Here is a 27,408-nt window from a genome sequence, read left to right as displayed (position 1 = left end):
CTGTAAAATGGGGCCGATGGCAGCAATGGGGATTAAATAAGTGTGAAGCGCTAATACCCTTGCACAGCACACAGTAAGTTACTCAGTACGTGTTCACTGTTCTTATTATTTCCATACCCATCTTCCTTATAAGTCACTTCACAGATTTATGGCTTCGAGTCCAGATAGTTGTGTATCCCTATGTGTAGGACAGCATGTTCAAAGTCATCTGGCTCATTCTCTCACTGTACACCTGATGAAATGGAAACTCCGAGAGGTTAAATAAGTTGCAGGAGGTAACACAGCTTGTCATATTACTTATCAATTCGAGTCATTTGTGCCTGAACTCATTTCTGCTAGCACACTCTCAAGGTTAGGGATTTGGAAGAGCAGAAGTACAGACACTCTTTGCTTTTCCAGAGAAGGTTTCTAGGTGGGAAACAGCTTTGTCTTCAGGCGGGGCCAGGTACCTCCTGAAGTGGGAATAATATTGCTGGGGCCGAGAAAAATCCTCTTTCTTCCTTTCTTGTGTTCTTATGGCTGGACTAATAGTAAAACTGACCCAAGACCAGATTAACAGGAAAAAAACTCAGTTAATATGCAGGTATTGGAGATCATAGAGAAATGAAGCTCGGAGAGTGCACAAAGCAGGCAGTATATATATCTTTTACACAAAGAGACAACAAATTTGTGAAGAATTGACAAGACAAACTTAAGTTTGGCGTACATAGTTAGTGACGAACTTAAACAGAGTTTCGGTTTGGGATAGGAAATCGACAAGGTTTGCTTCTGCAGTATTCTTCCCTAGCCTGCCCCTGAACGCCCTCGCTCCAGTGATGGGGACGCAGGAGAGCCCCTTCCACAGGGGACTGATTTCCTGCTGTCAGGGAAACAGAGAGAGGAGGGTCAGAAAGCTCTTTTTGCTTCTCAAGTAACTTTGATTCAAAATAATCAATATGCTATTGTGGGATATTTGGGGGTGGCCTCAGAATGAGAAAATGCCATGTACCCCAGGAGCATTAAAGAGTAATTCATTTTTAAGTGTTTGGTATTTTGTGGACAATGGGAAGGGGCACAGTACCATGAGAGCCAGAAAACTGTGGGTTTAAATTTACCAATTAACGTAGGTAAGTCACTTAACTTCTCTAAGCCCTGATTTCTGCATCCACGAGATGCAGGTAGCAGTGCTGCTCTCTGGGTGTGGTGACCAAGATCCATGAGATGACCACCGGGGGAAGGTGTCTGGGGCCGTGGTGGTCAATGACTCTTCGTTCTTTGTTCCAAAAAGGAGGATGGCTGACTTTTTGGCAGAGAAGTTGATGGTAAAAATGGAGCTGGTGAGGGCCAATAGGAAGGGGCCGGTGAGGGGCCAAGCACACTACCTGCAAGAAAAGTTTCCAAGGGTTGTGACCTGAGAGAAGTTGAGAGGACCCCGAATCATGTGAGCGGTACTTCATTCACACACTCACGGGCCTGGGGTGGAGATCTACATCACCAACTGGATCTCCAAGGAAGCACATAAAATAGGGATATTTCATTTTTCATTCATGCGTTCTCAGTTGTGTTGGGTTTCTCCCTCAATTAATCAGCTAATTAAAAAGGCATTATGATAGAGAGTCAAGGACATTGGTTTCAGACTGGGACAAATCTAGCATTAAACCGGCAACTTTGAAATTGTGTGACTTTGGGCAAGTTAAGCTTTGTGAGGGTCCCATTCTTCACCCATAAAATGGCAGATAATCATTCTGGCTAACAGGGCTGCATAACAAATTACCCCAAACCTAGAGATGTCAAGCAACAGTTTTACTTGGCTCTCTCACTATTTTGTGGGTCAAGAATTTGGAAAGGGCTCAGCAGTTTCTGCTTGGAGGCTCAGCTGGTGGCAGTCAGATGGGCCACTCACATGGCTATAGGCTGGGAGCCCAGCCATGGACGTTGACCAGAGCACCCATGCACAGCCTCTCCAGTATGGCTGTCTCAGGGGAGTTGAACTTCTGTCCATGGTGACTCGCCTCCCGATATCAAAAGAACCAGGTCGCCTTTTCTAACCCAGTATTGAAAGTCAGCATCACTTCTACCATGCTCTACTGGTTGAATCAGTCACAAGCCCACGCAGAGCAGGGGGCAGGACATAGGCCCTATCTCTTGTTGGGAGGATGATCATAGAATTCACAGACATGTTTTAAAGCTGCCACAATAGTAATATTGTGTTATAAGATTGTTGAAAGGACCAGATATATAATAATTATAAAGTATTTTGCATATAGTGTAATTGTTGAGATTTTTTTTAATTATTGGCTTATGGCAGGATAATGGAGTGCTCTTTCTCGTTGGTGGAAGAGGTTGCATGTTACAAGAGAGAAACAGGTAGATGGTATCATTCCTTCAAGTTATAGTTTTATAAAAACCTAGTCACTTGAATCCAGGCTACCACCTAGTTGAATGCCATCGATTGCTTAGATTAGTTGACCAAATGCCTTCTCCGTGTCCCTATGATGCATCGATCTGCCTTCCACCCCACCACTGTGTGAATGTCATTGAATGGTGAGAGGCTGTCTAAATGGGCAGAGATATTGATTTTCTTTTCTACCTTTTTGAAAGCTCTCTGCTTACCAGGTGCTGAGCAAACATGAGGCAAATGGCAGACCACATAGAAATAGATTGAGTGAGGAGCAACAAAGGCAGTTATGGCCTTCTGAATACGAGGCTGGTTAAGCTTCAGGCGCCCCCCCCCCTCTGGTTTTAGATTGGAAAGTGTACACCATTGTTCACACTTTATTATTTGATATTAATTGATAATACAGCTCACCCAGATGGTACCAAGTAGCATCATGGAAAATATTTCCAAATAATCCATGGAAATTAAGCTCTAGCTCTGTCTGAAGAGAGCTGACTGAAGGCTGAGGTGGCAGTGTGTCAATGACAGGTAGGGCTGTGCATTTCAGAGGATGGGTATGCACGGTAGGTATCCAAGTGCAAAATTGCTTATACTCTTGGAAATGATAAGGAAGGTCCATCTTAGTCTGTCTCAGTGGTGACAGATAAACACAGGATTTCTTTAACATAGAAAGCATTCAAGAAACCACTATATTGCCGTTGACACCCAAGGAAACTAAGATGTGGTTATTTCTGCTCAGAAAGGAAAAAAAAAAAAAAACAGCCAGGGACTCCCTTAGACAGCCAAAGGGAGACAGATTGGAAATCACCTGCAACTCATGCCATTGGGAGGAAACCAATGACTAGGGGTGGAGGGGGCCCCTCGGAATTTCAGTTGGCTCTGTTCCCAATGTGCGTTCCTAGAGAACTTGCCTCAAGGAACCACAAAGGAGAATCTCCAAAGAGCAATACTTGTGTGTGTGTGTGTGTGTGTGTGTGAGAGAGAGAGAGAGAGAGAGGAAGATTGTCCCTGAGCTAACACCTGTGCCAATCTTCCTCTATTTTGTGTGTGGAATGCCACCACAGCATGGTTTGACAAGCAGTGCTACGTCCGTGACCAGGATCCGAACCTGCGAACCCCGGGTCGATGAACAGAGCGCGTAAAATTAACCACTACGACATCAGGCGGGCCCCTAAAGAGCGATGCTTTTTAATGATATTGCCAGATTGTCTGAATTTAAGTGGATTAGTGCTTCCAACAGAATATGGTGAAAACCATAGTGGGGCCATCCTTGGGCTTGGTTTTCGGTTTTTGTGATATTCTTAAGGAGAAGACTGTAATAGGGCAGGTTTGCCAAGCTCTGTGTTTCAAGCACATTGTCAGCATTAGTTTGAAGAACATCCATTTTATCCTCAACTGTGGATGAGAACAGGACGCAGTGATTTCATTTCAAACCAGAAAACAAAGTTTGCTTTTCTATCCAGTTTCGAGAAGGAACAGAGAAAGCCACCTCATCTTACCTTACAAAGATGGAACTCTTTTGTTTTCCATGAAATGAATAATAACATTGTTTTAAAGCACTGAGAGACGAAAAGGTCTGTCTCCATTGGGCACGTGACGTCCCTGGCTTCAGAGACAGGAAACTGAGGCTGGGCAGGCAGTGGTTTCTATCTGGACCTGAACTCAGGCATTTCCACAATGAGGTCTCCCTGGACTCAGGCTCTGTCCTCTGAGGAGAAAGTTGGTTTTGCTGTTGCTGTTGCTGCTGCTGTTTTTTAAGTGACCGTTTCCCTATTCTGTCAGGATCATTCCAGGAGAGCAGCAACCCGGAAGAAGATTCCCTTTGAATAATATTCCACTGTATGTATATGCCATGACTTCTTTATCTATTCATCCGTCAATAGACACTTAGGTTTTTTCCATGTCTGGACTGTCGTAAATAACGCTGCTGTGAACATGGGGTGCAGGTATCTTTTCGAGTTAGTGCTTTCGTTTCCTTTGAATACATCCCCAGAAGTGGGATTGCTGGGTCATATGGTAGTTCTATTTTTAATTTTTTGAGGATCTTCCATACTGTTTTCCATAGTGGCTACACCAGTTTACAATCCCACCAAGAGTTGTACATCAATATTTTGACACAAAAACATTGATATGTGAGTGAATGTGTCCCACACAGGAGGCACAAGGGGACACGTGAGGATTTATATAAGGAGACTAGCCTGGCTGGATCATGGCAGAGGGACCATGGTGTGGGAATGGAGGCTGGGCAGATGGGTGACGATACTCTGGCAGCTTGAAGTCCAGGCTAAAGTGTCATTGCATTCTACAGAAAGAAAAGTGCTTGTGGCTACAGAGATGACTAGAACCTAGCATTCCATTGCGTGTATATATATCTATTTACCATATCTTCTTTATCCATTCATCAGTTGATGGGCACTTGGGTTGCTTCCATGTCTTGGCTATTGTCTATCACTGCAATTTAAATATTCCCTGAAGACCTCGTGTTATTAATCTTGCCTAGAACACAGTGAGCCTTTCCACCTATATATTCAAGAGTTTTGCTTTGTGTCTATTCCAGTGGTTCTCGGTTTCTTTTCTCCAGGAATATTGTTAGCAACGTGCCAAAGCTAAGGAGCTAGCCCATTGGTAAATTTGGGACCTTGAGTTCCAGCTGCTCCCCTCTGCTGCCCAGCTCCTCTGTCTAAGGACCAGCAATAGACGAGTCTAGTAGGCTGCTAACCATGGACTCAGTTTGCTCTTGGTTCCAGCGAATACTAGTGGTAGAAATGTCTCCAGTTAGTACTTTGGACCTCTTAGGAATTGAAGTTCAACATTTGTCCTTTGTAACATCCATGCAACCAACCCAGACATGATGCTGCCTGTTACAAGACACATCTCTTCCCTCAGACCTCAGACACTTATGGGTCTCTGGCTGTAAATTCCTAAGCAAGATATCTACCCCAAATTCAGGCACAAACACAAATGAAACCAAAAAACCCACCCTTCATCTCCTCCTCTTGAGGCTTATCAGTAAGGAGACGTTGACTCTTCTGAAGTTAAAAACATACAGGTAACTTGGAGGTGGTGACATCCAGGACCCATGAACCGTTATCTGACTTTAGACTATTCTCGTCAGGTATCAGTAATATTTACTGCTGAGAAGGCATTCAGGAACGTCCCCATCCCCCAAGTGAAATATAACTTTTATGCTGCATCTCTGTTTTCTGTTCTATGTCCTACACATCTATAATTTTCTCTTTCAACATTTTTCTCTCTTTCTGGTAAAACTGTTAAAATTTATCTTTATCATTATCGGTCCATTTCTGCATGATCACTTCCACTCTTTGCTGCTTTCAAAACAGATTTCCACTTGGCTTTTGTGCTTGGCATCCTCTTAGTTGTTCTGTTTCATGAACTTACCTTTCGTTCTTGTCTTGATGTGTTTTGCCCTCTCAGTCTATGCATTTAGGCTCCTATTTCATTAAAAATCTTGATTGTGTCCTACTCACTATACCGAACAATTTCCTTTTGGCTCTGGTGTTGGGTCACTTTTCAGTGCAATGCTCTTCCCTGAGTCTGCAGCAGGACTTCTCCTTCCCTTGTTCCTAGAGTTTTTCTTTCCAGTTCTCCTGTGGGTTTCTTTTTTCTGGTTTACCTGTTTGTGAATGGGATAAGCTCTATGCAAACCCAGCCTTTGCCACCACACTCACTTTTGGGTTGCCCTTGGTTGTATCCATTAGTTAAGTCATCTCAGATACAGTGTTGGAAGTGCAAATTTGCCAAATTCCCAATGCCTCAAGGATTTGCAATATTGAGAGGGAATCTCCTCTTACCCTCACTGCATATTTCCCTGACGCTCTGAACAAACAAAGTGGTTAAAAATTGCAATCCAGAGGCCAGCCCAGTGGTGTAGTGGTTAAGTTCGTGTGCTCTGCTTTAGTGGCCTGGGGTTCATGGGTTCAGATCCCAGGCATGGACCTTCACACCGCTCATCAAGCCATGCTGTGGTGGCGTCCCATGTACAAAACAGAGGAAGATTGGCACAGATGTTATCTCAGGGCCAATCTTCCTCACCAAAAAAATAATAAATTGCAATCTACTGTGTATACTTATATACCACCACCAGGCTTCTTCCTGTCTCTACTCACACAAATGGCACTCAGCTTTTGTGTTTTATAGCTCCTGAAGAGAAATGAGCCACTGCCAGTCACCACTTCCTTTTCTTCAGTTGTGTATTTTGGAAATGAAAGTTTCTTAATAGAAGTGGAAAACTCGGCCTTGGGGCAGCTGAGGTGGAGAGCGGGCCAAGGGATACACAGCAGCTCTCGGTGGTAAAGGGGACCTTGTGTTTCTAACTGAGATGCAAACAGTGCGGCAGAGCCTGAGGACTGTTACATCAGATTTTCTGCTGAAAAGTCATCTGGTTTTCGGGACATTACATAGGCAGGCCACCAAATGTGTTTATCTCTACAGTGTCACCGACCCAGCACTTAGTAGCAGTTCCTTGTCATTCCAACACCAGTTGGACTGTCAGTCCGAATTTTCATGGTAGTGGGAGTTTTCGGGTGCTCTGTATCTTTATCAAATTCCTTCATCCCTGCACAGATATATTCAGTAGAACTAGTCAATAATCAGCCTAAATTCCAGAATGAATACTAGTTCCCTTCCTGCCTGTGGTAGGGAGAATAATGGCCCCCGAAGATGTCCACATCCTAGTTCCTAGAACCTTTGAATATGTTATGGTACACGGCAAAGCATGATTAAAGTTGCTAACTGGCTGACTTTAAGATAGGAAGATTATCCTGGGTTATCTGGGTGGGTCCAGTGCCATAACAAAGGTGTATAAGAGGGAGGCAGAAGAGGAGGTCAGACTGTGCCACAGAAGAAGAATTTGACCCACTATTGCTGCCTTTGAAGCTGGAGGAGGGCAGCCAAGAGCCAAGGAATGCAGGCAGCCTGTAGGAGGCAGAAAAAGCAAGGAAACAGACCTCCTAGAGCCTCTAGATGGAACACAGCCCTGCCCTCACCTTGATTTTAGACTTCTCACCTCTGGAACTGTAAGAGAGTAAACTTGTATTGTTTTAAGCCACTAAATTTTGGTAGTTTGTTACAGCAGCCATAGAGAACTAAGACATTGCAGAATGAAAGCGGTTTTCTCCTGGCATTTCTCAGAGGTCAGATCTACGCACACGGCTGGTCCTGTTCCTTCCAGGAGCACTACTGCAAAGTCGGTTCATTACCGTCTTCATTTGTTCTGCATCACCGTGCTGAGGCTCATTAACGCCCCGTCACTGGGTGCTCGGTGCATAAGTAGAAGTGTGTTAAGAATCAATCACTCTGACCTTTATTCCTTGTTGGTGTTTTGTCATTTGTGGGCTGCTTGGCTTGTCACGTGAATTGCTCTCCAGCTGCCTAGTGTGGGGGATGCAGTTACCAGCCCCCAAATATTTCAGACATACACCAATGGCAATTTCAACAGACATTTTCTTTTCCACCCTGTCAACCTGGAATTGTTCCATTGGCAACTAATGAAATACCAGTGAGAAAAAAGAATTGACAAGGCATTGCTGTTGACAAAGGGGTTAACCTTTGAGGAAGATAAAAAAAGAGATACCCTTTAGGAAAAAAGAACTGCGGAAGTGCATCTTCCCTTCTCTTTAACTCTTTAGTCTATTGTCCTCATCCAGAAATCAAACCTTCTACACAGTTTTTTAAAGGAAAGCAGATTCAGCATTTTTAAGGATCCATTTGTATTCTGTAGCAGACAGCTTTTTGGTTTGTTCCCCTTCTGAAAACATACGAAGAAACAATACTGCAACATTTGTCAATACCAAAAAGTGGTAAGTGTATCCTTCCACGAGAAGACACACCAGGCATAAATAACGTGGATAGAAGCAAACAACTTTGGGAGGGTTTTCCACCATGCCCTCTCACCTCCTTGTCTTAGTCCTTCCTCTTCTGGTGGCCCCCAAGTCTAAGCCCTGGACCCTTTGTTGTTGCGTTCTGTCGCTCTTCTCCCTGGCTTACAGGAAACTGCCCAATAGTTTCAAAATTATCTTTTCCGTTAACTCCCATTCCTTCCTTTCCCCAATCTCAACTAGCATCTTTGAGAAAGGCTGTCTCCTTAGAGAGTTGGTGCACGAGTGTTGGTAAGTGCTAACACCTGGATGAGTGGCCTATCCCAGAGGACTTGTTTTCCAAATCTTTTCAGAGACATAATCAACCAGGATAATGAAGGTTTAAAATTAAAGCTTAACTCTTCATGGCTGGAATTCAGTCAGTGTGCATGTCCTCAGGGGAGGTGATTTGGGTCACTGGAAGCTTTCTTTGTGGCCCCAAATCACATCATCTGCACCACTACTCAAAATTCTGCCCCTGCTTCCGCCCTCATAGATGAGACAGATTCCATAGGTATTATACATCATAATTACAGACAGTAACATTTATAGTATGTCTCATAGTTCCCAACAAGGAAAGATTACTTTGTGTGATCCTCACCATTAAAGCCTGCACAGTCGAGAATTCCATCATCTCCATGCTCTATATCAGAGGTCAACAAACTTTTTCTGTAAAGGGCCAGAGAGCAAACACTTTGTGAGCCATATGGTCTCTGTTGCAACTACTCAACTCCGCCATTGCAGCGTGAAAGCAGCCAGAGGCAGGACGTAAACAAACGGGCAAAGCTCTGTGCAACAAACTTTGTTTCTAAAAACAGGCATTGGGCTGGATTTGCCAATCCCCACTCTAAATGAAGAAAACATGATTCAGAGAATTCAAGGGAACTACCTTAGAACACATACAGATAAGAAGCGAACCAACCCAGGACCTAAACCCAGTTCTCTCTGGCTCCAAATCCAGTGCTCGTTCACCACGCCGCACTGTGTTGGGGCCTGTGCTTCAGCACTTGGTAGAGTCAGGACTTTGGATCAAATCACCCACACTCTCCATCCTTCCCCCCTTATCCTCACGCACTTTTGTGAGGCAGCAGCTGGGGCTGCGGTACCGTCATTTTTACCCTGAGGCCATGGAAACACAGTGAAAGTAACCAATCCACAGGACTAAGCCGGGCACCCTTGACGCTATTAGCTCTCCCTAAAGAGGCTTATCAGCCACAGACAGCATAATTAGTGAAACTTGCATTGCATATTCGGTGAGATTCATCCTTTCCTTCCAGAAGCACATTATTGAGCCCTCCCTCCAGCACAGAATGGGGACGAGGCATCCTGGACACACCTCCCTGAGCATCCTCCTTCTAGTTCACAAGCAGAGCCGGACTGCACACCAGCATCACAGTGAAGGTTTGCAGGGCTCGAAGCTTTGGGAATCTGTGTTCCTGGGCTGTGCTGGAGCCATCCATTCCCAGCTGGGCACCGTGAGCACCTTCTCTGCGGGCCCTGCTCGCCTCTCGTCACCTCTCATCCCGAGCGCCTTCCCAGGAAGCTGGAGCACTGAGTGCCGGTCAGGTGTGAGGACATGTTTGGGCCACAGCTGGACTGGATGGGGCAGAGCCTTCGCTTCACTCCCCCCTTCTCCCATATGTCCTCCAGGGAACCTTCTCCGTCAGCCCGAGGTCCTTCTGCCCGCCTGCAATAGGAGGCAGAGCTGTCCAAGCAGCCCAGGTAGGCTCTCTTTGGCTACTTCGTATCCAAAGCTATTAATATATTATAGTGACAGCCTTGCTTTGCTTGTTTTCCACACTCACCTCTCAGGAGAACCTCATTGAGAAGTCCGTGTCATTTTGGCCAAGGACAGCATTTAGGGGTTCTTAGCATCTCTGAAAAATTGTCTTCTCGAGCATACCCCAGTCTAACCAAGCCTTCCTCAACATCTGGCGTAGTACCCAACATCTTTTTCCTTAAAAGAATCCCCTAAATCCAATTCATGACGTTCCTTCACCGTCCTGGAAACAGGAGCAGGAGGAAGATTGAGATCACGCTGAAGCACAACCCCAAACACAGCTTCCAGCAAACATGAGGGCTGGAATCTCACTTTCTCAAGGCATCCCCGATGGTTGCCTTTGCACCTTACTCCACTTGAAACATCTTTCGACCCCTCCCTAATTACATTGACTTATTTCATGGTACATCTTGTATACAGGGCTTTAGATGATAGATAGCAATTTGTTAATATCTTGTCACTGAGACGCAGGGACTGGAACTGTGGCCAGTGGCACGCAGCCATATCCTCTCTCCTCAATTGATTGTCATCATTCTTGCAAGATGGCCAAACCTCTCTAAACAGGGCAATCAATATGGTGCATTCAGCTGTAATTGTGGCTTAACTCCCTGTTCTTTGAAAAGTTAAGCCCTGTGATTTGCCTATAATTGGGCTTTCCAAAAAGTCATCCCTGCCTGCTCAAGGGGGAAATTAAGCAGCCAGACTGCCTGACTGTTCGCAGCCTGCTCCCTCCCTCCTCAGCGATTGACCTCCCTGAGTCACGTTGTCCCTCCCCAAACCTCTCATCTCTGGATCCCTGTTTGGATCTTGACAAGCAAGGCCAGCGGTTGATGGCAAAGCAGATAAACTAGAACATCTGAGCTTGGGAGTGGCCTCCATCCTCCATAATCTCCCACATCACCCTCGGCAATGGCTTTCCTGGGTTTCTTGTCTGAAATGTGTTCAGCTCATCGGTTCAAACCCTGAGCTAACACGCTGCCTCAGAAAGGCGAAGTCAAAACGAGCTGGAGATGTGCTCTTCCTGCGGGTGGGCCGTCTGCATTCGGGACACACGTGACCATATACTCTAGCTGGTTTCTCCCACCATGCTTAATTTGTCTTCAACTAGCTAAGGACAAGAAGAATGAATCAAAGGCCCTCTGGGCTGCTTTAGAATAAGACAGGCCTGCTTGAGGTAGAGTAAAACAAGGACCATCCCACTGCCTTTCCACAGGGCCTGAAATATTACAACAGCATTGGCAATAACTAGAGTAGGAATCGCAGGCATTTACTGAGCATGTGCTATGGGCCAGGTGTCTGTATGCATTATCTCATTCGATCCTCACCACAACCTGAGTATGTAGGGGGAGCAGAGAGGCACCATGGTGCAGTAGGGAAGTGCACAGACTGTGCAACCAGCTGATGGGGTATTGTATGGGTTTCCTAGGGTGCCATAACCCAGGACCATAGACTGGGCAGCTTAAACAACAGAAATTCATGTCTCGAAGTTCTGGAGGCTAGTTGTCTAAGATCAAGGTGTCAGCAGGGTTGGTTTCTTCTGAGGGTCATGAGGGAAGGATCTGTTCCAGGCCCTTCTCCTGGGCTTAAGAGATGGTGTAGCTTCACCTTGTATCTTCACAGCACTCCCTCTGTGCGCCTCTGGCCAAACTTCCTCTTCTTATTAGGACCCCAGTCATATCGGATTAGGGCCCACCCTAAGGACCTCTTTTTTGCTTAATGATCTCTTTAAAGACACTATCTTCAAACAGGGTCACATTCTGAAGTACTGGAGGCTTAGAAGGTCCACATGTGAATGTTCAGGGGAATAGGATTCAGCTCCTAACAGGTCGGGAGCACAGCTTGCTCTGAGCTACCTGCGTGGCTCTTATCCAGCCACGTACCTCTTGATGCCTTCATTCCTAACCCTCTGTGAGGTTGCTGTAAAAAAAATAACTGAGAAGATGTACCAAAAGTGCATAAAGTACCACCTGTCACACAGTCAGCCCTCAACAAACATTAGTCCATATTAGGTCTCATCCCCATTTTACAGCTGAGCAAACTGAGGCTTAAATAGGTTCAGTAGCTTGCTCGAGATCTCACAGCCAGTGACCAATAGGTACACCAGGGCCTGTAACATGTCTGCCTGTCCCAAAGACCAAACTCTCATCCATAATGCCATACTGCCTCCTTTTCCACAACATTTTATACTAAATAGAAGTCAATCTTGTGCCTAAATAGTAGTAAATATATATCATCCTTTCCATGAGAGAAACCCAACTCAATCTATTTCAGTTCTCCCCAGCAGCTCAAAGCTTGAAAGGAAAGCCCCCCAGCGTGCCTCTGGCATCTCAAGAGAGGAAGAACAAATCCTCTCCGGGTTGGTTGCCCACCTCTGTGAGCACACACCAGAAAGGACGTGGTCCTCTCCCCTTCCCAGGAGAGCAGCACTGGGGAGGAGGACCGGGCAGGGGGCCAGATGGGCCTTCGGACATCAGCTTTAGTCCTGCTTGCCATGTGGACGCATCTTTAAGCCCACCCATGGGTGTTCTAGCTAACACGCTGGGCACCATGCTTCTGGAATAGCTATTTTTGTTCTGTTTTAACCTATCAGGAAAAAAAGTCCTAAGCCCATAGTAAGTGCTAGGTAATTTACTGTGCAAATGAAGAGGTTTTTAATAAATAGAAGATCCATGTTCTTTAGAAACTTTGCTATTTGCTTGCTACTCCTCCCACTGCCCACCCCCAGCCCGCCATCCCCCCACCCCCACCAGCTCGCGCTAGGTGAACATGGGAGACGTGACTTTAATGAGTAAATGGAATGTATTTTCTTATGGATCTGAGTTTGGTCTCTACCAGAGCGAGCCCTCTGGAAGTTGTCTGATGTCGATGCTCTGTGTCCCTCTCGTTCATCTCTAGTTTAATTTGATTTCAGTTTCTTCCCCGTGTTGTGTCAGAACGGGGACAAGAGAGAAGCGGGAGGAGCAGAGGAGCCCCCAGCACTGTTTCTCAGCCCCAGCTGCTTACGAATCACCGGAAAGCTTTAAGAAACACTGAGCCTTCTTATGTGGAAGATAAGCAAACCCCTAGATACGGAGAACAGGCTGGTGGTCACCAGAGGGGAAGGGGGTGGGGGAGGGCCAAGGGGTAAAGGGGCCCATATATATGGTGACTGATGGAAACTAGACTTTTGGTGGTGAACACGATGCAGTCTATACAGAAGCCGAAATATAATGACTTACACCTGAAATTTATCCAATGTTATAACCCATGTGACCTTAATAAAATAATAAAATTTTAAAAAAAGAAAGAAAAAAAACACTGAGACCAGGGCCCACCCCCAGTGACTCATTTTGCAATCTCCCCCGGCGATTGTGCTGTGGGCCGGGCTTGGGAACCCCTGCCTCACTGGATCCATCACAGAACCAAAGGAGACAGATGTTGGAGCTTGGCTCCTCCCGAAGTTCTCAGGCCAAGATGCACAGCACACTCAACTGGGACCTCTTAAAAGTACACGCTGCTGAGCTGCACCCCAGCCCCGCAGGAGCAGGACAGCCTCATCAGGGTATCTGAGATCCGTAGTCTTTTTTTTTTTTAAAGATTTTATTTTTTCCTTTTTCTCCCCAAAGCCCCTCCGGTACATAGTTGTATATTCTTTGTTGTGGGTCCTTCTAGTTGTGGTATGTGGGACGCTGCCTCAGCGTGGTTTGATGAGCAGTGCCATGTCCACACCCAGGATTCGAACCAACGAAACACTGGGCCGCCTGCAGCAGAGCACGCGAACTTAACCACTCGGCCATGGGGCCAGCCCCATGAGATCCGTAGTTTTTTAAAGTTCCCCCCACTCTCACAAATTGTTTGTGAGCATGAGATTTGGTGCAAACTTTCTGGAGGGCATTTGGCAATAATTGCCCAATGCAAATTTAAAATCACTGAGTCCTCAACCCAGCAATCCTGCTGTTTATCATTTATCCTAATGACAGACTTGAAAAACATCACCAGTGTGTGTGTGAAGATATTCAGGGCAGCATTGAGTGGAACTACAAAACAACCACAAAATATGCAGCCAACCAGTACTCTTCAATAGGTGACAAGATAATTAAATTTGCTTTAACCACATGATGAAATAATATGCATCTGTTAAAGAGAATGAGAAAGTTTTCCTTAAGGACAATTTCTGTTAACATGACCCTTCTGTAGTAAATTTAAAAGAGATACTATCAGACATCATATCTGTATTACAATAGATAATATCTGTATTATGTATATATAATATATGCACTATACATAAATCTGCTAGTTATATATTTATATATCTATATGTAGATATTAAGCATGTGGATATTACATGTCAATATTTTAAATATGTGTATACATGTAAAACTCTCTTTTAAATTTACTTCATTGTATTAGTTTCCTATGTCTACCATAGCAAATGACCACCAACTTGGTGATTTCAAACAACTTCTACTGTCCCCCTCACGGTTCTGGAGGCCGGAAGTCCAAAATCAGCGTGTCTGCAGGGCTGCGCACCCCAGGGGCTGGGGGAGACCCCTCTCTTTCCTCCTCCAGATCCTGTTGGCTGTTGGCTGCATCACTCCAGTCTCTGCCCCCGTCTTCACATGGCCTTCTCCTCCTCTCTGTGTGTCCCTTAGAAGGACGCTTGTCATTGGACATGTGTCATTGGATTTAGGGACCACCCAGATAATCCAGAATGATCTCATCTCAAGATCCTTAACTTAATCCCATCTGCAAAGACCCTTTTTCCAAATAAAGTCACTTTCGCAGGTCCCAGGGACTAGGACGTGGACATATAATTGGGGGACATATGTATGTTGTGGACATACATTTTGGGGGGAATATTTGACCCACTACACTATAAAAGTATCATGCTAAACATATCGTTTATTAAAAAACTCCTTCTTTCTCTCTATATATGTATTAGTGCATACTTAGAAACATTTTCTGGAAAAACTCACAGGAAGTTATTCAAAGTGGTTTCCTTTGAGGAAGAGCTATTTGGGAGCAGGGATGGGGAGAGGAGAATAAAATGTTCCCTTTGCGTTATATAACTTTCCGTACTGCTTTAATTTTCTACCCATGACACGTGTTACCTTATTTTTTCTTTTTTTAATGTCAACAGGGATTTTCGAGAGGTGGAGGAGGAATTATGTTTTTTCTTTCCTACATCCCTGTTCTAAAATAACAGGTTTTAGTTAATTAAAGCAGCAGCTCACCCAGGTGCTTCTGATAGCCAGCCCAATTAAAGAATAAGTGAGCCAGTCTGACCCTGTCCTTCCAGAGAGAGAGACCGGAGGACAATGGCAGGGCAGGCCCGGGAGGGTGCCGGCTGAGGCAGTGGGCACCTCCCTGCCCTCGTCTTGGAGAGACACCTTCAGCACGGTGACGGCCATGAGTCCTCACATCTGCAGATCTCCTTACCAAGTGAGGATTCTACCTGGCTCCTCCCCACAACTCTGACTGGTGGAGCAGCCCTTTCACATAGGAAGAAAACGGACCTCCAAGACAGTGTCAACATTGGGGCAGACTGGAATCACCTGGAGGGTTCGAGAAAATGCAGATCCTGGCCCCACCCCCAAGAGTCTGATAGGTCCGGGTGTGGCCTGGGTGTGGCATCGTTAGAGCTCCCAGGGGATTTGATGTGCATTCCAGGAGGACAGCTGACCAGAGGACTGACAAAGGGAACTGACATTTGTGGACACCTACTATGTGCCAGGCACTGTGCTGGGTGTGTCACAGCAATTGACATTATTCGTTCCTTGAAACAGCCCTCAGAAGTAGTTAGTATTCCCATTTTAGGGATAAGGAAACAGAGTCTCAGAAAGGTCCCTACTATGCTCAAAGACACAGAGTAGCAGGGGCGGGTGCGGGTTGCAGTCCCACCTCTGTGGCGCCACAACCAGAGCTCCTGACTCCCCACCCAGGGCTCTTTCTACCGAACCTCATTGGTTCCATGGGTGACTCTCTCCCAGTTCACCTACTAGGGGTTCCAGTCCTGGGGTGGGGCAAACTGAGAGAAAGTCTACTTTGATTAACTACTCAAAAGTTTGCCATCAGAAAATCTGGAAAAGCAAAAACTATTATGCGTTAGCAATTCTAGAACGCACGTTTCTTTGCATGCCTCTTTCAACTGCTCTCAGCAAATGACAAGAGTGACAGAATTTTTATTGCCTAGGCCAGTGCCTCAGAATGCGCAGAATATGTATTGGCAGCCTGGAGGAAAATCCTGGAGACAATAGCGGAGCACTCTTTCACGAGAAATGCTGATCACCAACGTGCTTGATGGCACAGAGGACAATATTGTGTGAGGAGAACATAGACACGGACAGCTCTCAGTTACACTCCATATGTGAAGGACTTTAGGAACATCCCAACCAATTTGTTCTTACTAACATTTTCCCTTCTTTTGTTTGTTTTCAAAGTTGTATATGGTAGAGGAAATCTTTGCCAAATGAAATTATAAGAGTACTTTACATACAAAATTAAGTTTACAAATTAAAAATAGAAATACCATATGATCCAGCTATCCCACTACTGGGTATTTATCCAAAGAACATGAAATCAACAATATAAAGAGACTTACGCACCCCTCTGTTCATTGCAGCATTATTCACAATAGCCAAGATGTGGAAGCAACCCAAGCACCCATCAACTGATGAATGGATAAAGAACATGTGGTGTATAAATACAATGGAATACCACTCAGCCATAAAAAAAGACAAAACTGTCCCATTTGCAACAACATGGATAGTCCCTGAGGGTATTATGTTAAGTGAAATAAGCCTGACAGAGAAAGACAAACATCGTATAATTTCACTCATATGTGGAAGATAAATAAACACGTGGGTAAAGAGAGCAGATTAGAGGTTACCAGAGGGGAAGGGGGTGGGGGTGGGCAAAAGGGGTGAAGGGGCACATGTGTATGGTGACGGATAAAAACTAGACTATTGGGGGTGAGCACAATGCCATCTATACGGAAACTGATATATAATAACGTACACCTGAAATCACACAATGTTATAAACCAATATGATCTCCACAAAATAATTTTTAAAAAAACAGAAACAAAATAAAGTTTACAAATGAGAAGGAATCATTGTGACATAGTTTAATTCGTAGTGGTTGTATTAGTTTCCATAACAAAGTACCAAAACCTGGCAGGCTTAACACCATGAAAGTCTATTCTCTCAGGGGTCTCGGGGCCAGATGTCAGAAATCAAGGCGTGGGCAGGGCCACGCTCCCTCTGAAATCTCTGGGAGTGGGTCTTTCCTTGCCTCTCCCGGCTTCTTGTCCACCCAGGCGTTCCCTGGCTCGTATGAGCATAACTCCCGTCTCTGCCTCCTCCCCCTTCACGTGGCTTCACTCTGTGTGACTGTGCGTCTTTCTTTGGTGTTCTCTCTGTGAGTCTCTCTGTCTTCTTATGAGGACACCAGCCATATTGGATTAGGGGCCCACTCTACTGTAGTATGCCCTCATCTTAACTAATTACGTCTGCAGTGACCCTGTTGACACAAGTAATCAATAACCATTCTGTAGTAGAGAGTTTTATTCAAGTCAAACTGAAGACTATAGCCCAGGAGTGCAAAGTGTTCTGAAGCCGAGTGTTTTTCAGCACAGTTATACACCATTTCAGAAGCACGACAGAGGTACATTCTTTCAAGGCTTCAAGGAGATATTTTGTTCCAGATCAGCAGGTACACAGAGAGTCAACATGGCCTTGGTGCTATGGGAAAGGAGGCATTCAGTCGTATCTTTAAAGAGTGCTGGTGTCAAAGGAGGAGAGGCGTGAATTTTTTTATCTTCAAAGAGTTCATTCTTTACCATTAAAGCAGGTGTGCAATGCATGTTTGTCAGGCTATAACTCAGGCTGCTCTGGTTAAAATAAAATTCAGGCCAAATCAGGTTCAAACCAGAATGACTTCCCCATATACTTGAAAATTAAAATTTCTTATACCAACCCTATTCCCAAATGGGGTCACATTCTGAGGTACTGGAGGTTAGGACTTCAGTAAACCCCCTTTAGAGGGACACAATTCACCCCATAACAGTGGTAAATAAAATAATTTTTGATAGTACAGAAAATAATAGTGTGACACAATCAATGGCATGATAGATTCATAAACTTCAGTCTTTTCAGGAACATGTCAGTTTTGTGTTTTATGTTTCTTTTCTTGGGTCCACTTCAAGCCAAGATGCTCCTCACACCCTTTAGAGGCAGGTTTCCCATTTTGCTCCCTTTCTCTGGGCTCCTCCCTGCCCAGCACAGTAAATGCTAATTAGCAGCTGTTTAATTATCAGCCTAATGGGGAAGGGATCCGGCCCCGATCCTTAGAGAGTTACATCCATGGTTAAGCTGTCCCAGATACAGCAAGGTTAACTGTGTTCCATGATTAGGGAGAGGCAGTGTGGCTTGGTGGAAAGTTCACAGCATTTAGAATTAGTCAACCTGAGTGACTCTGCCATGTTCTCAACTGTCGGACAATGGCCCCTGAGTCTCTCTTTCCTCAGCTGTAACCATAGCCACTCTACAGTTTTGTTGAGAAGATTAAATGTAGTAAAACACCTCATTAACGTACCTTGTAAAATAGCATGCAGTGTGCAGGGATCACATCTGCCTCGTCCTGGTATGTCCCTTGTAGACGCACAACAACATTTGTTGACTGAAAAATTCTTACTTGAAGAAAGAACCTGGAAGAGGGAAGGAAGCAGGTAGAGTTGCTCGGGTATAATTTGTGCTGTGCACAGGTGCCAAATTAAGGTTAAAAGATGAACCAGAATTGTAGAATATCCTCCTGGTCATTACTAGAAAACAACACCCAGTAACAAACACTTCTGCTTTCTTATATTTTTTGTTTGTATAAATGTTTAGTTCAATGAACCAACTCAGGGGAGCATTATAAAACTAAATACTGAAGCTAACTCTGCATTCTTTTTTGAGAAGCCAAGAACCTACGGTTAAGCTGTATGCATGTCATTGGTGCCGGATCTAAGTGGTAAGGAAAGGCATTGTTATGTGAAAGGTTACAATTCAGAGGAGAAAGGAGAAAGAATAAAAGTGGCCTTTTATAATGTGAGGAAGGAATATGGATGCTAGGACCTAGCACTTCTCTGACATTAAGGGCTTTATCATACACAGAATTGTAACACTGAAATCTTCTCCAGAGGTCTTTAAAAAGAGTTTATAACGTCATCTCTCTGCTCATGGCAATTTCATTTATAATAGAAAACAATCCAAATGGCCAATAAGAAGGAAATCATTGGGTAAATTAGGGTACATTACTCTATGGAATATTTAGGTAGCCATAAACAATTAAAGAGAGATATGTAGCCACATATTACAATTTCTATGGTAGGATACTTAGTGAAGAAAGAATGCACAATTCTATCTACAGTATGATTACTATTACATAAAAATTAGGTTTAAATGCAAATTAGGATAGGACAAGAACTTAGAAAAATAAAAGCAATTGATGGTATCATATGGTATCATTGTCGGGGGGGGAACCTGTTCAGTTATTTGTGTGTAACAAGTAAAAATATGTGTCTTAAAGGTGTTCATCCCTCTTGGAATTGTAACTGTGATCTTCACTGAGGACACGAAGATAAACTGGCTCAGAAAGCCCTCTGCCGTCTTAGGATTCCTAATTTTCAGTAACACAAGATGCAAAATCACAGACACCTAAGTCATACTTTGGCACCTCTGAGTTGCAAGGAGGGGTGGTGTCCAGAGAATGCAGCATTCCAAAGCATTGCTGGTCTCCATTAAAACCTAATTTATGGAATTAAAAATTAATTTTATGGAAATGAATTTAAACAGTCTTTTCATTAGAATGCACTTGGTCTAATTGAGTTTGGAGTGATATTGTCATAGCCATGCCTGCACCGTTATTTAAAAAGATGAAATCTGATGGGAGTCTTCTTGTTCTTATGCTGCTGGGAAACAACCTACAGATGAGAGTTTTCAACCTTCCATGTGGAGGTTGCCCTTGCTTAGCAAAGGAAAGGCACCATTTCAACGGGGTCATTCATGGCAATGGATCCACTACAACGGGAGTCCCTCACTGGAGGCCAGTCAAGGCTTCCTGTTAGTGAGTAGAGCAGATAAAGGCCTTGCTGTGGCTTCAGAATGGGAAGATGAGATGGCCGAATTCAGGCTCTTTCTTTCCCCAAGTAAAGTGATGCTCTTATTTGAATACTTGCATCCACAGTAAAAGAAAGCTTTTCGGGGCCGACCCCATGGCAAAGTGGTTAAGTTCACACGCCCCGCCTTCGGGGGCCCAGGGTTTCACGGGTTCAGATCCTGCGTACGGACACAGCACCGCTCGTCAGGCCACGTTGAGGCAGCGTCCCACATGCCACAACTGGGAGGACCCACAACTAAAAGTACACAACTATGTACTAGGAGGATTGAGGGAGAAAAAGCAGGGGGAAAAGAAAAAAGAAGATTGGCAACAGTTGTGAGCTCAGGTGGCAATCTTTAAAAGAAAAAAAAGAAAGAAAGCTTTAAGAGGAGCACTTTGCGGCCCACTACAGGTTGAGAATTACATTTACTTCAACATTTTAAATGTTCTACATTAACGAATACACCCACGCACGGAGACACATATATAAATGTACATATATATTCTGTGGCAGCTGTGAGAATATGCCACGCAGACCTCTGACTTCAGGGAGAGCAATTGACCAAGGACCCCAGCTGCTGCTCTCTGAAATCTATCACTGTGTTGGCAACAGGCCACGCTTCCCATGGCTGCTCCAGCCAGTGACTGAGCATGGCGGGGGTACTCAGGCCGGCCTGGCCCTGGAAGACTCAAGGGTCCTCTGACAGCTGGCTCTGGATCCCCCACAGCCTTGCCAAACCTTCCTTGGACTATGGAGCAGTTGAGGACACTTTTGCCCAATCTCGTCACCCTCTCCCTTACAGAGTCAGACTTGCATCACAATTTCTTGCATTTCTCTCCTACTAAAATCCTTGCCCATTTAATCTCATCTTGGCATCTGCTTCTCAGAAGATATATGTATAATACACACACGTATACATAAGTATATGTGTATGTATATTTGAATCATAATTTATCTCCATTTGATGGACACCAGTTGTGTCCAGATTTTTGCCATTATAAAAATGCCTATCCATTCCGTTTGTCCAATTATTTTGCTATTGGTGGAGGGGATTTTTTTTTAAACTGTGCCACAATGAACATCTCTTGTTGGAATACGTAAGAACCCACAGAGCAAAGGCCACACCTGCCAGCTCTTTTCTACATGCATAGAGTCTCTGGTCGAGTTGATATTTTTCTGACAAATGAGCGCCAGGCCTTCTGTATCAGTGCAGAGCAAGGCAGTAGGGAACTTCTCTCTCACACTGCTCCTCCACATTCCAGGGCAGTAGCAAGGGGAAGGGTTTCAGCCACATCTGTGGTCTCTTCCTTCTTCCCTTCCTGCCATCGCTCTTGATTTGGATCCTCTTGTCTTCCTCTCGTCCCACATCAGAGTTCTTGAGTGCAAGCAACAGAAATTGATTCCGGATCACTTAAGCAAAAGAGAATTTGTTGGAAAGGTATGGAGAGCTCACCATCTATGGGAGGCCAAAGGATTAGTCTTGGGGGAACCCGAGGGCTGCGCTGTGGGAGCCATCGCAAGGATCTTTGCGGGGAGAGCCTCGTGAATGAAGCTCTAGACAAATAGCTTCCAAGGCTTCCTTCTGCCCTCACATCACTTTCCCAAGATTCAAATCCTGGGAGATAGATCCCCCGTGGAGGCACCTCTAAGGCAGAGGGAGCCTTCGGGTTCTTTACAGCAGATGGTCCCTCAATTTCACTCCCACCAGCACAGAACCCAGTAGACTCGAGGTAAACCCGCAAATACACTGGGAAGATTTGGGAAAAGGAGAAATTAATGTTGAGCAGCAAAATATAACAAGAAAAAATAAGTATCCAACATACACCATTTTATGCATTTGCATAGTCCTTGAGTTTGTAGCTGTTCAGAGACTGGGATGATAAATGAGTTATTGCCTAAGAGAAAGCAAGTTTCATGACTGGGACAACGTCTGGCCGCTGCCAGAAGCCTACTTGAGCTAATTCAGCTCCCAAGTTTCATTTCCATCCAAGGAGCTGGGGTTCTGTCTGACTGTCCAAAAATGAAGTGTTGTCATTGCAAGTGTTGTCATTGCAAGTACCATCCATCAATTTCTCTTCAAAGGTCCCTCAGTTACCTTCTAGAGCTTTGCTATGGACTTGCCGGCTCGCCAGGCAGGTTTTTTTGGTTGTTTGTTTTTGGCTGATTCCCAAATGTGATAGTGCAATACTGTCAACAAATGTACAGACTGGGAAGCCCTCCAGAAAAATGATGTATGCAATTTCTCTCTCTCTCTCTCCCTGAATCCACATCAATCTCCTTTCTTTAACAGAAGTGAGTGTCCCATTGCTTTGTTTTAATTCACTTAACAACCCTGACCACCTTATCTCCCTTGAGAGTACTTTTCTCCATCTAATGCTTATTTTAAGGACACTCACTTGGAGCCACCACCAAGGCCTGTTAGTTCAGTGCAAGCAGAAGTAAATGCTCTTGGAAAATAATCATAAAGCGACGGTGTACATGAGATGAACTTGGTTTCTGCTGAGAAAAAAACTCCTTATGTACAAATGAGATTTGAGTTCATGGAAACGAATTCCAGAAGGGGGGTGTTCAGGTTGATCTTCAGGTAATGTGCCAGTGTTGTCTTTCCAGGTAAAGATGGCCTTGCAACAGGAAGGATTCAACCGAAAAAAGCGAGGGTATAGAGACATCAATGAGATTGACATCAACATGAATGATCCTCTTTTTACAAAGCAATGGTATCTGGTAAGCATCTCTGTATTGTTCCTTATGTTTCTCATCTTGGGACTTCAGATAGAAGATGCGTTTCTATTTCCTCATTATTCTGTGGGATGTCAGCCGGCATCCAACCCAGTGAACCTCTCTGTCTCCTCTGATATGTATTGATTTTCCATCACCACCCATGCATCTCATTCTCTGATCTGTTTTCTTCCGGAACTGCTAAATAGCCCTGGGTCAAAGCAACTACCAAGAGCCGGTCAGATTCCCCTAGACTCTGAAAAAGCACTCCTGTGTGTGAGTGAAGACTTGCAAAAACATGTAAAAGCCAAGTCAAAGTTTTGGGAAGAGTAATCCAGAGGTCTCAATAGGCAGAGTCATGGGAGGAAATGATGAAACCACAGGCATAGGAGAAAGAATCCAGTGACTTCACAAGGCACAGGCAAGAGAGCTCAGAGACTGAAGTAACAAAAGTAGCATCTATAAGTGCTTCCTAAAATAATGGCAGGAAATCAATTCCATGGGGCTTAATTGCTACGGGATTCAAGGCACAGAAACCCAGTCTGTCTGATGAAGTGAATATTTTCTGGCTTAGCAACAGTCCTTCATGATCCCTTTGGATGGGCTGGGTTATGTTTAGAAGGGGCTCAGTGCCTCCAAACCAACCCGAACTGCAGGGCGTATTGAGGGGAAAAGAGTGACTAATTTATAGATGTGAGTGAAGCTTTACTTCATTTAAGATTAAAAGGTGGGGCCGGCCCAGTGGCGCAGCAGTTAAGTTTGCACATTCTACCTCGGCGGCCCGGGGTTCACCGGTTCGGATCCCTGGTGCCAACATGGCACCACTTGGCATGCCATGCTGTGGTAGGCATCCCACATATGAAGCAGAGGAAGATGGGCATGGATGTTAGCTCAGGGCCAGTCTTCCTCAGCAAAAAGAGGAGAATTGGCAGCAGTTCACTCAGGGCTAATCTTCCTCCAAAAAAAAAAACAAATTAAAAGGTGATAAGCAAGAAAGAAAACTAAATTACAGCCCTGTGGACTGCTGCTTTATAGGAATGCATCACAGCTTCCCTCTTGGGGCTTAAGAGTTGATTATGCCTTATGCCTTTTGGCGTGGAATTCTACAAATCCGATCTGGGTAACTGAATGAGTTCATGTATGTTTGTTCGGGTAGGCTAGATCTCTTACAATAACAAACAACCCCTAAATCACAGTGGTCTAACAAAATCAAAGCTGGTTTCCACTCATGCTGTATGTCTAAGACTTCACAACCCCTCAGGGACACAGGCTCCACCTCAGCTCCATCCAGACCCCTGTTTTCACGAGCTCCTCTACGAGACCAAGGGGCAACTCGCAAGCTGGCTCTTAAAGCTTCTGCTTGGATGTGACAAATGGCACATGAACTCACATTTTATTGGCCAAAACCAGTCACACGGGCATTCTAACTTCAAAAGGGGTGGAGAGGTGTAATCTTAACACATGTCTGGAAGGAGAACAGCAGTCCTTTTCATAAAGAGCACTAATGGCATTCACACAATGTTTTAGCAATACGATAACAGCCAACGATCACTGTGGGCTTCTGCCAGGACAAGCTCTGACTTCACCAATTTTTTACAATTCATTTTTGAGAAAATCTGCATAGGACAAAGATGCATAAAAGAGGGTAGTGAACATATATTTATATGGAATTTTTCACTGTTTTTCTTTCTTTTTTGAATTTATTTTAGGGAAGAGGCTTTTTTTTTTTTTGCATTAGAGCATGCACTAAAGGCAAGCCAGCTATCTTTAATTCAGTTAAGCAAATGTTTTTAAGCAAGACTTGGTGTGGTGGTACTGAAATTACAAAGGTAAATAGGACATGCTCCCTCTTGCAAAGGATTTGTTATTTAGTGAGGAACTCACATTCAAATAAGAATAATCCAAGACAATATGTGATAAATTCAAATCTGAGGTCTAGATAGAGAGCTGTGGGAGCAAGCATTTAATTCTAAATCGGGGAGGGTTTCTTGCCATGACAGCGCTAAGGGTTTCTAGTCACAAGAGATGGGGGTATTGAAATCATGTTTGCATATTTAGGCAACAGGAAACATCAGTTGGGTATATCAAAAAATGGAGGGAGGAGGCTAGAAGAGGTGAGTGGGGAAACCCCCAAAAGTACTGTTTCCCGGAAGAAGTGGCCTTTGAGCTGGCCCTGGAATGGCAGGTGGCTGCACAGTTTGTCAAACCAACATTTACACAAATGCTTTACTACCCCAAACTAATAAGATTCTCTGCTTTGGAATTCCTGAACCAGATCAATACCGGGCAAGCTGATGGCACTCCTGGCCTTGATTTGAACGTGGCAGAAGCCTGGGAGCTGGGGTACACAGGGAAAGGTGTCACCATTGGAATTATGGACGATGGTGAGTATTTCAAAGCCTTTACATCATTTGGAAGCAAGTATGTCTTCGCATGCCTTTGGAATAGAAAAGATTCGTTGTTTTGGAGATGCTAATCAGAGGCAGAATAGCCAACTGCTGGGCCCAATCACCATCTATACTATGGCAAAATCCTCACCTTCCTCCAGATTAGGGGGCCTCGAACTTGAGGATGCCCTTAACAAATATTTAGTAAATTAAAAAACTTTAAAAATGGACAAATGAAAGCTGACCATCACTGAACCGTGAATTCTCATTGGGTGAATGCTTATACCTCACCTGGAAACATCTTCTAAACCTGTTTGTATCTACCATCTATTTCTCTAGATCCACACGGTCCAGTGGAGTAGCCACTAGCCATCTGTGGCTATTTACATTTAATTTTAATTGGTTAAAGCTAAATACAATTGAAGATTCAATTCCTCAATCACACTAGCTTCACTGCACATTCTCAAGAGCCACATGCGGCTAACAGTTGATGAGATTCAATCCAGCTCCATTTCCATCATCACAGAAAGTTCTATCAGACAGTGTGGCTCTAGATCCACGAAATAGATTTTTAGCAGAATTGGGATTTGGAGATTTTTTTACGTTATTGCTACTTTCAGAATGAACACTTGTAAAGCAGACTTTAATAACATTTTACTACACACGCCGCCTATGATACGTTATTCTATCCCGTATGCCTGCCAGATAAAGATTTAGCAGAGCTTTATTTTCTGTAGTTCGTGATATGAAAATCAATGAGTTTGATGAATTGCTGTTTTTCTAACTACACTTGTCATTGGCTCTGCCAAGATTCTGGAGAATCTCTGCCCTGTTGTCATCTCACTGGAGATGCACTGTCGCTCTTCATCAGCCGTCTGGTCCTCCAGTGGAAGCTCTGCTGAGCAGTCTTGGTCCAATGACATGTAAAGTCTACACAGAGATGAAACAATGGAGCCTTTTCCTTCTGAAGATCTTCAAAGAACACTCTGTGCTCTAAAGCAAGCCTTTGAAGCAGCATTGATGGGGAAACAAGGGAGCCAGCATGCTTAAAATCGGCCCTGTCTTTGTGTGGGCTCATTAACTATCAACAGGTAAACAGTGCCTCTGTGTTTCCTGATGTGTGAGACATTTTGAAGTGGAGGTGAAAGCTTTCTCCAGTGGCCGAGGGCTTTCACAAGAAGAAAGGAGCTCTGCCTAAGAGTGTGCGTGTGCACGGATGTCAGGAGCTTAGAACTGTTTCTTCCTTCCTAATGCTCTGGTTTAGAAAGCACAGTGGCTGAGGTGGGCTCACCCAGGAGACAGAGGCATCTGGGTTTGGGGGAACCTGCCCCGGCTGTATTGTAGTCACCATTTCACGCAGCATCTGGGGGATCAGAGAAGCGCCCTGAAAGTGGCACTGCAGTGGCCAGACAGGCACCGTGCGCTTATGAAACCTCCAACAGCCCAGTGATGTCCACGTCAGCACTCTTCAACTGCAGCCCCCTTGACTGGCCGCTCATAATCCCTTCCAAATACAGCAAAGGAGAGGACCACTGCTGACTCTGTCCTCCTTTCCTGGCTTGAGAAGCCGAGGCCTTTAGAAAGTCGCAGAGGAATTTCTTGTCTGATGTTATTTCTTGTGCTAATTTGGCGGCCTTTGGGATCCCAGAAAAGCGAACTCTCCGCCCCCCAATTAAAACTTCTAACTTCTTCTCTGTTTTGGTCATCTGCTGCTACAGAATGAACCGGCCCACAATTGAGTGGCTTGAAACAATCCCTGTTGTTATTATCTCTCACATTTCTGTGGTTGACCAGCCTCAGCTGGACAGTTCTACTACTGGTCTCTCTGGGGTCTGTCATGCAGTTGGAGTCAGAAGGCAGCTGGGACTGGTGTTAACTGGAGGTCTGCATCAGTGCTGAAATCGCTCAGCCTCCCTCCTGCACCGTGTGGTCCCAGGGCCTCTCCTCTTCTTGTGGTCTCTCCTGCAAGGGAGCTGTGTTTCTCACAGATGGCTGGGGGCTCCCAAGAACAGGAGTTCTGAGAGACGAGGAGCAGAAGCTGTCAGTCGTCTTACAGGCTGGACCTGGAATGGGCAAGTGTCACTCTGCCGCGTCTGTTGGATACAGTCTCAGGGCCAGTGCAGACTCCAGGGGAGGGGAAATAGATTCCG

The 27,408-nt window shown here is 44.7% G+C and overlaps 1 protein-coding gene across 1 annotated transcript in view; it reads left to right on the top strand.

The window, feature by feature from the left end:
* The window catches only part of PCSK2 (proprotein convertase subtilisin/kexin type 2), a 262,092-nt gene that overhangs the window by 116,785 nt on the left and 117,899 nt on the right, over nt 1–27,408 (top strand). Inside the window, exons 3-4 of the mRNA XM_044748449.2 lie at nt 22,764–22,877; nt 25,147–25,255. Of these exons, the coding sequence (XP_044604384.1) occupies nt 22,764–22,877; nt 25,147–25,255 (223 nt within the window). The remainder of the gene's footprint in view (nt 1–22,763; nt 22,878–25,146; nt 25,256–27,408) is intronic.

The sequence above is a fragment of the Equus asinus genome, chromosome 15 (assembly GCF_041296235.1).
Source record: "Equus asinus isolate D_3611 breed Donkey chromosome 15, EquAss-T2T_v2, whole genome shotgun sequence".
In the NCBI taxonomy this organism is placed as follows: Eukaryota; Metazoa; Chordata; class Mammalia; order Perissodactyla; family Equidae; genus Equus; species Equus asinus.
Note: the sequence above shows the minus strand (reverse complement) of the source record. Positions and strands in the feature narration are given on the sequence as shown.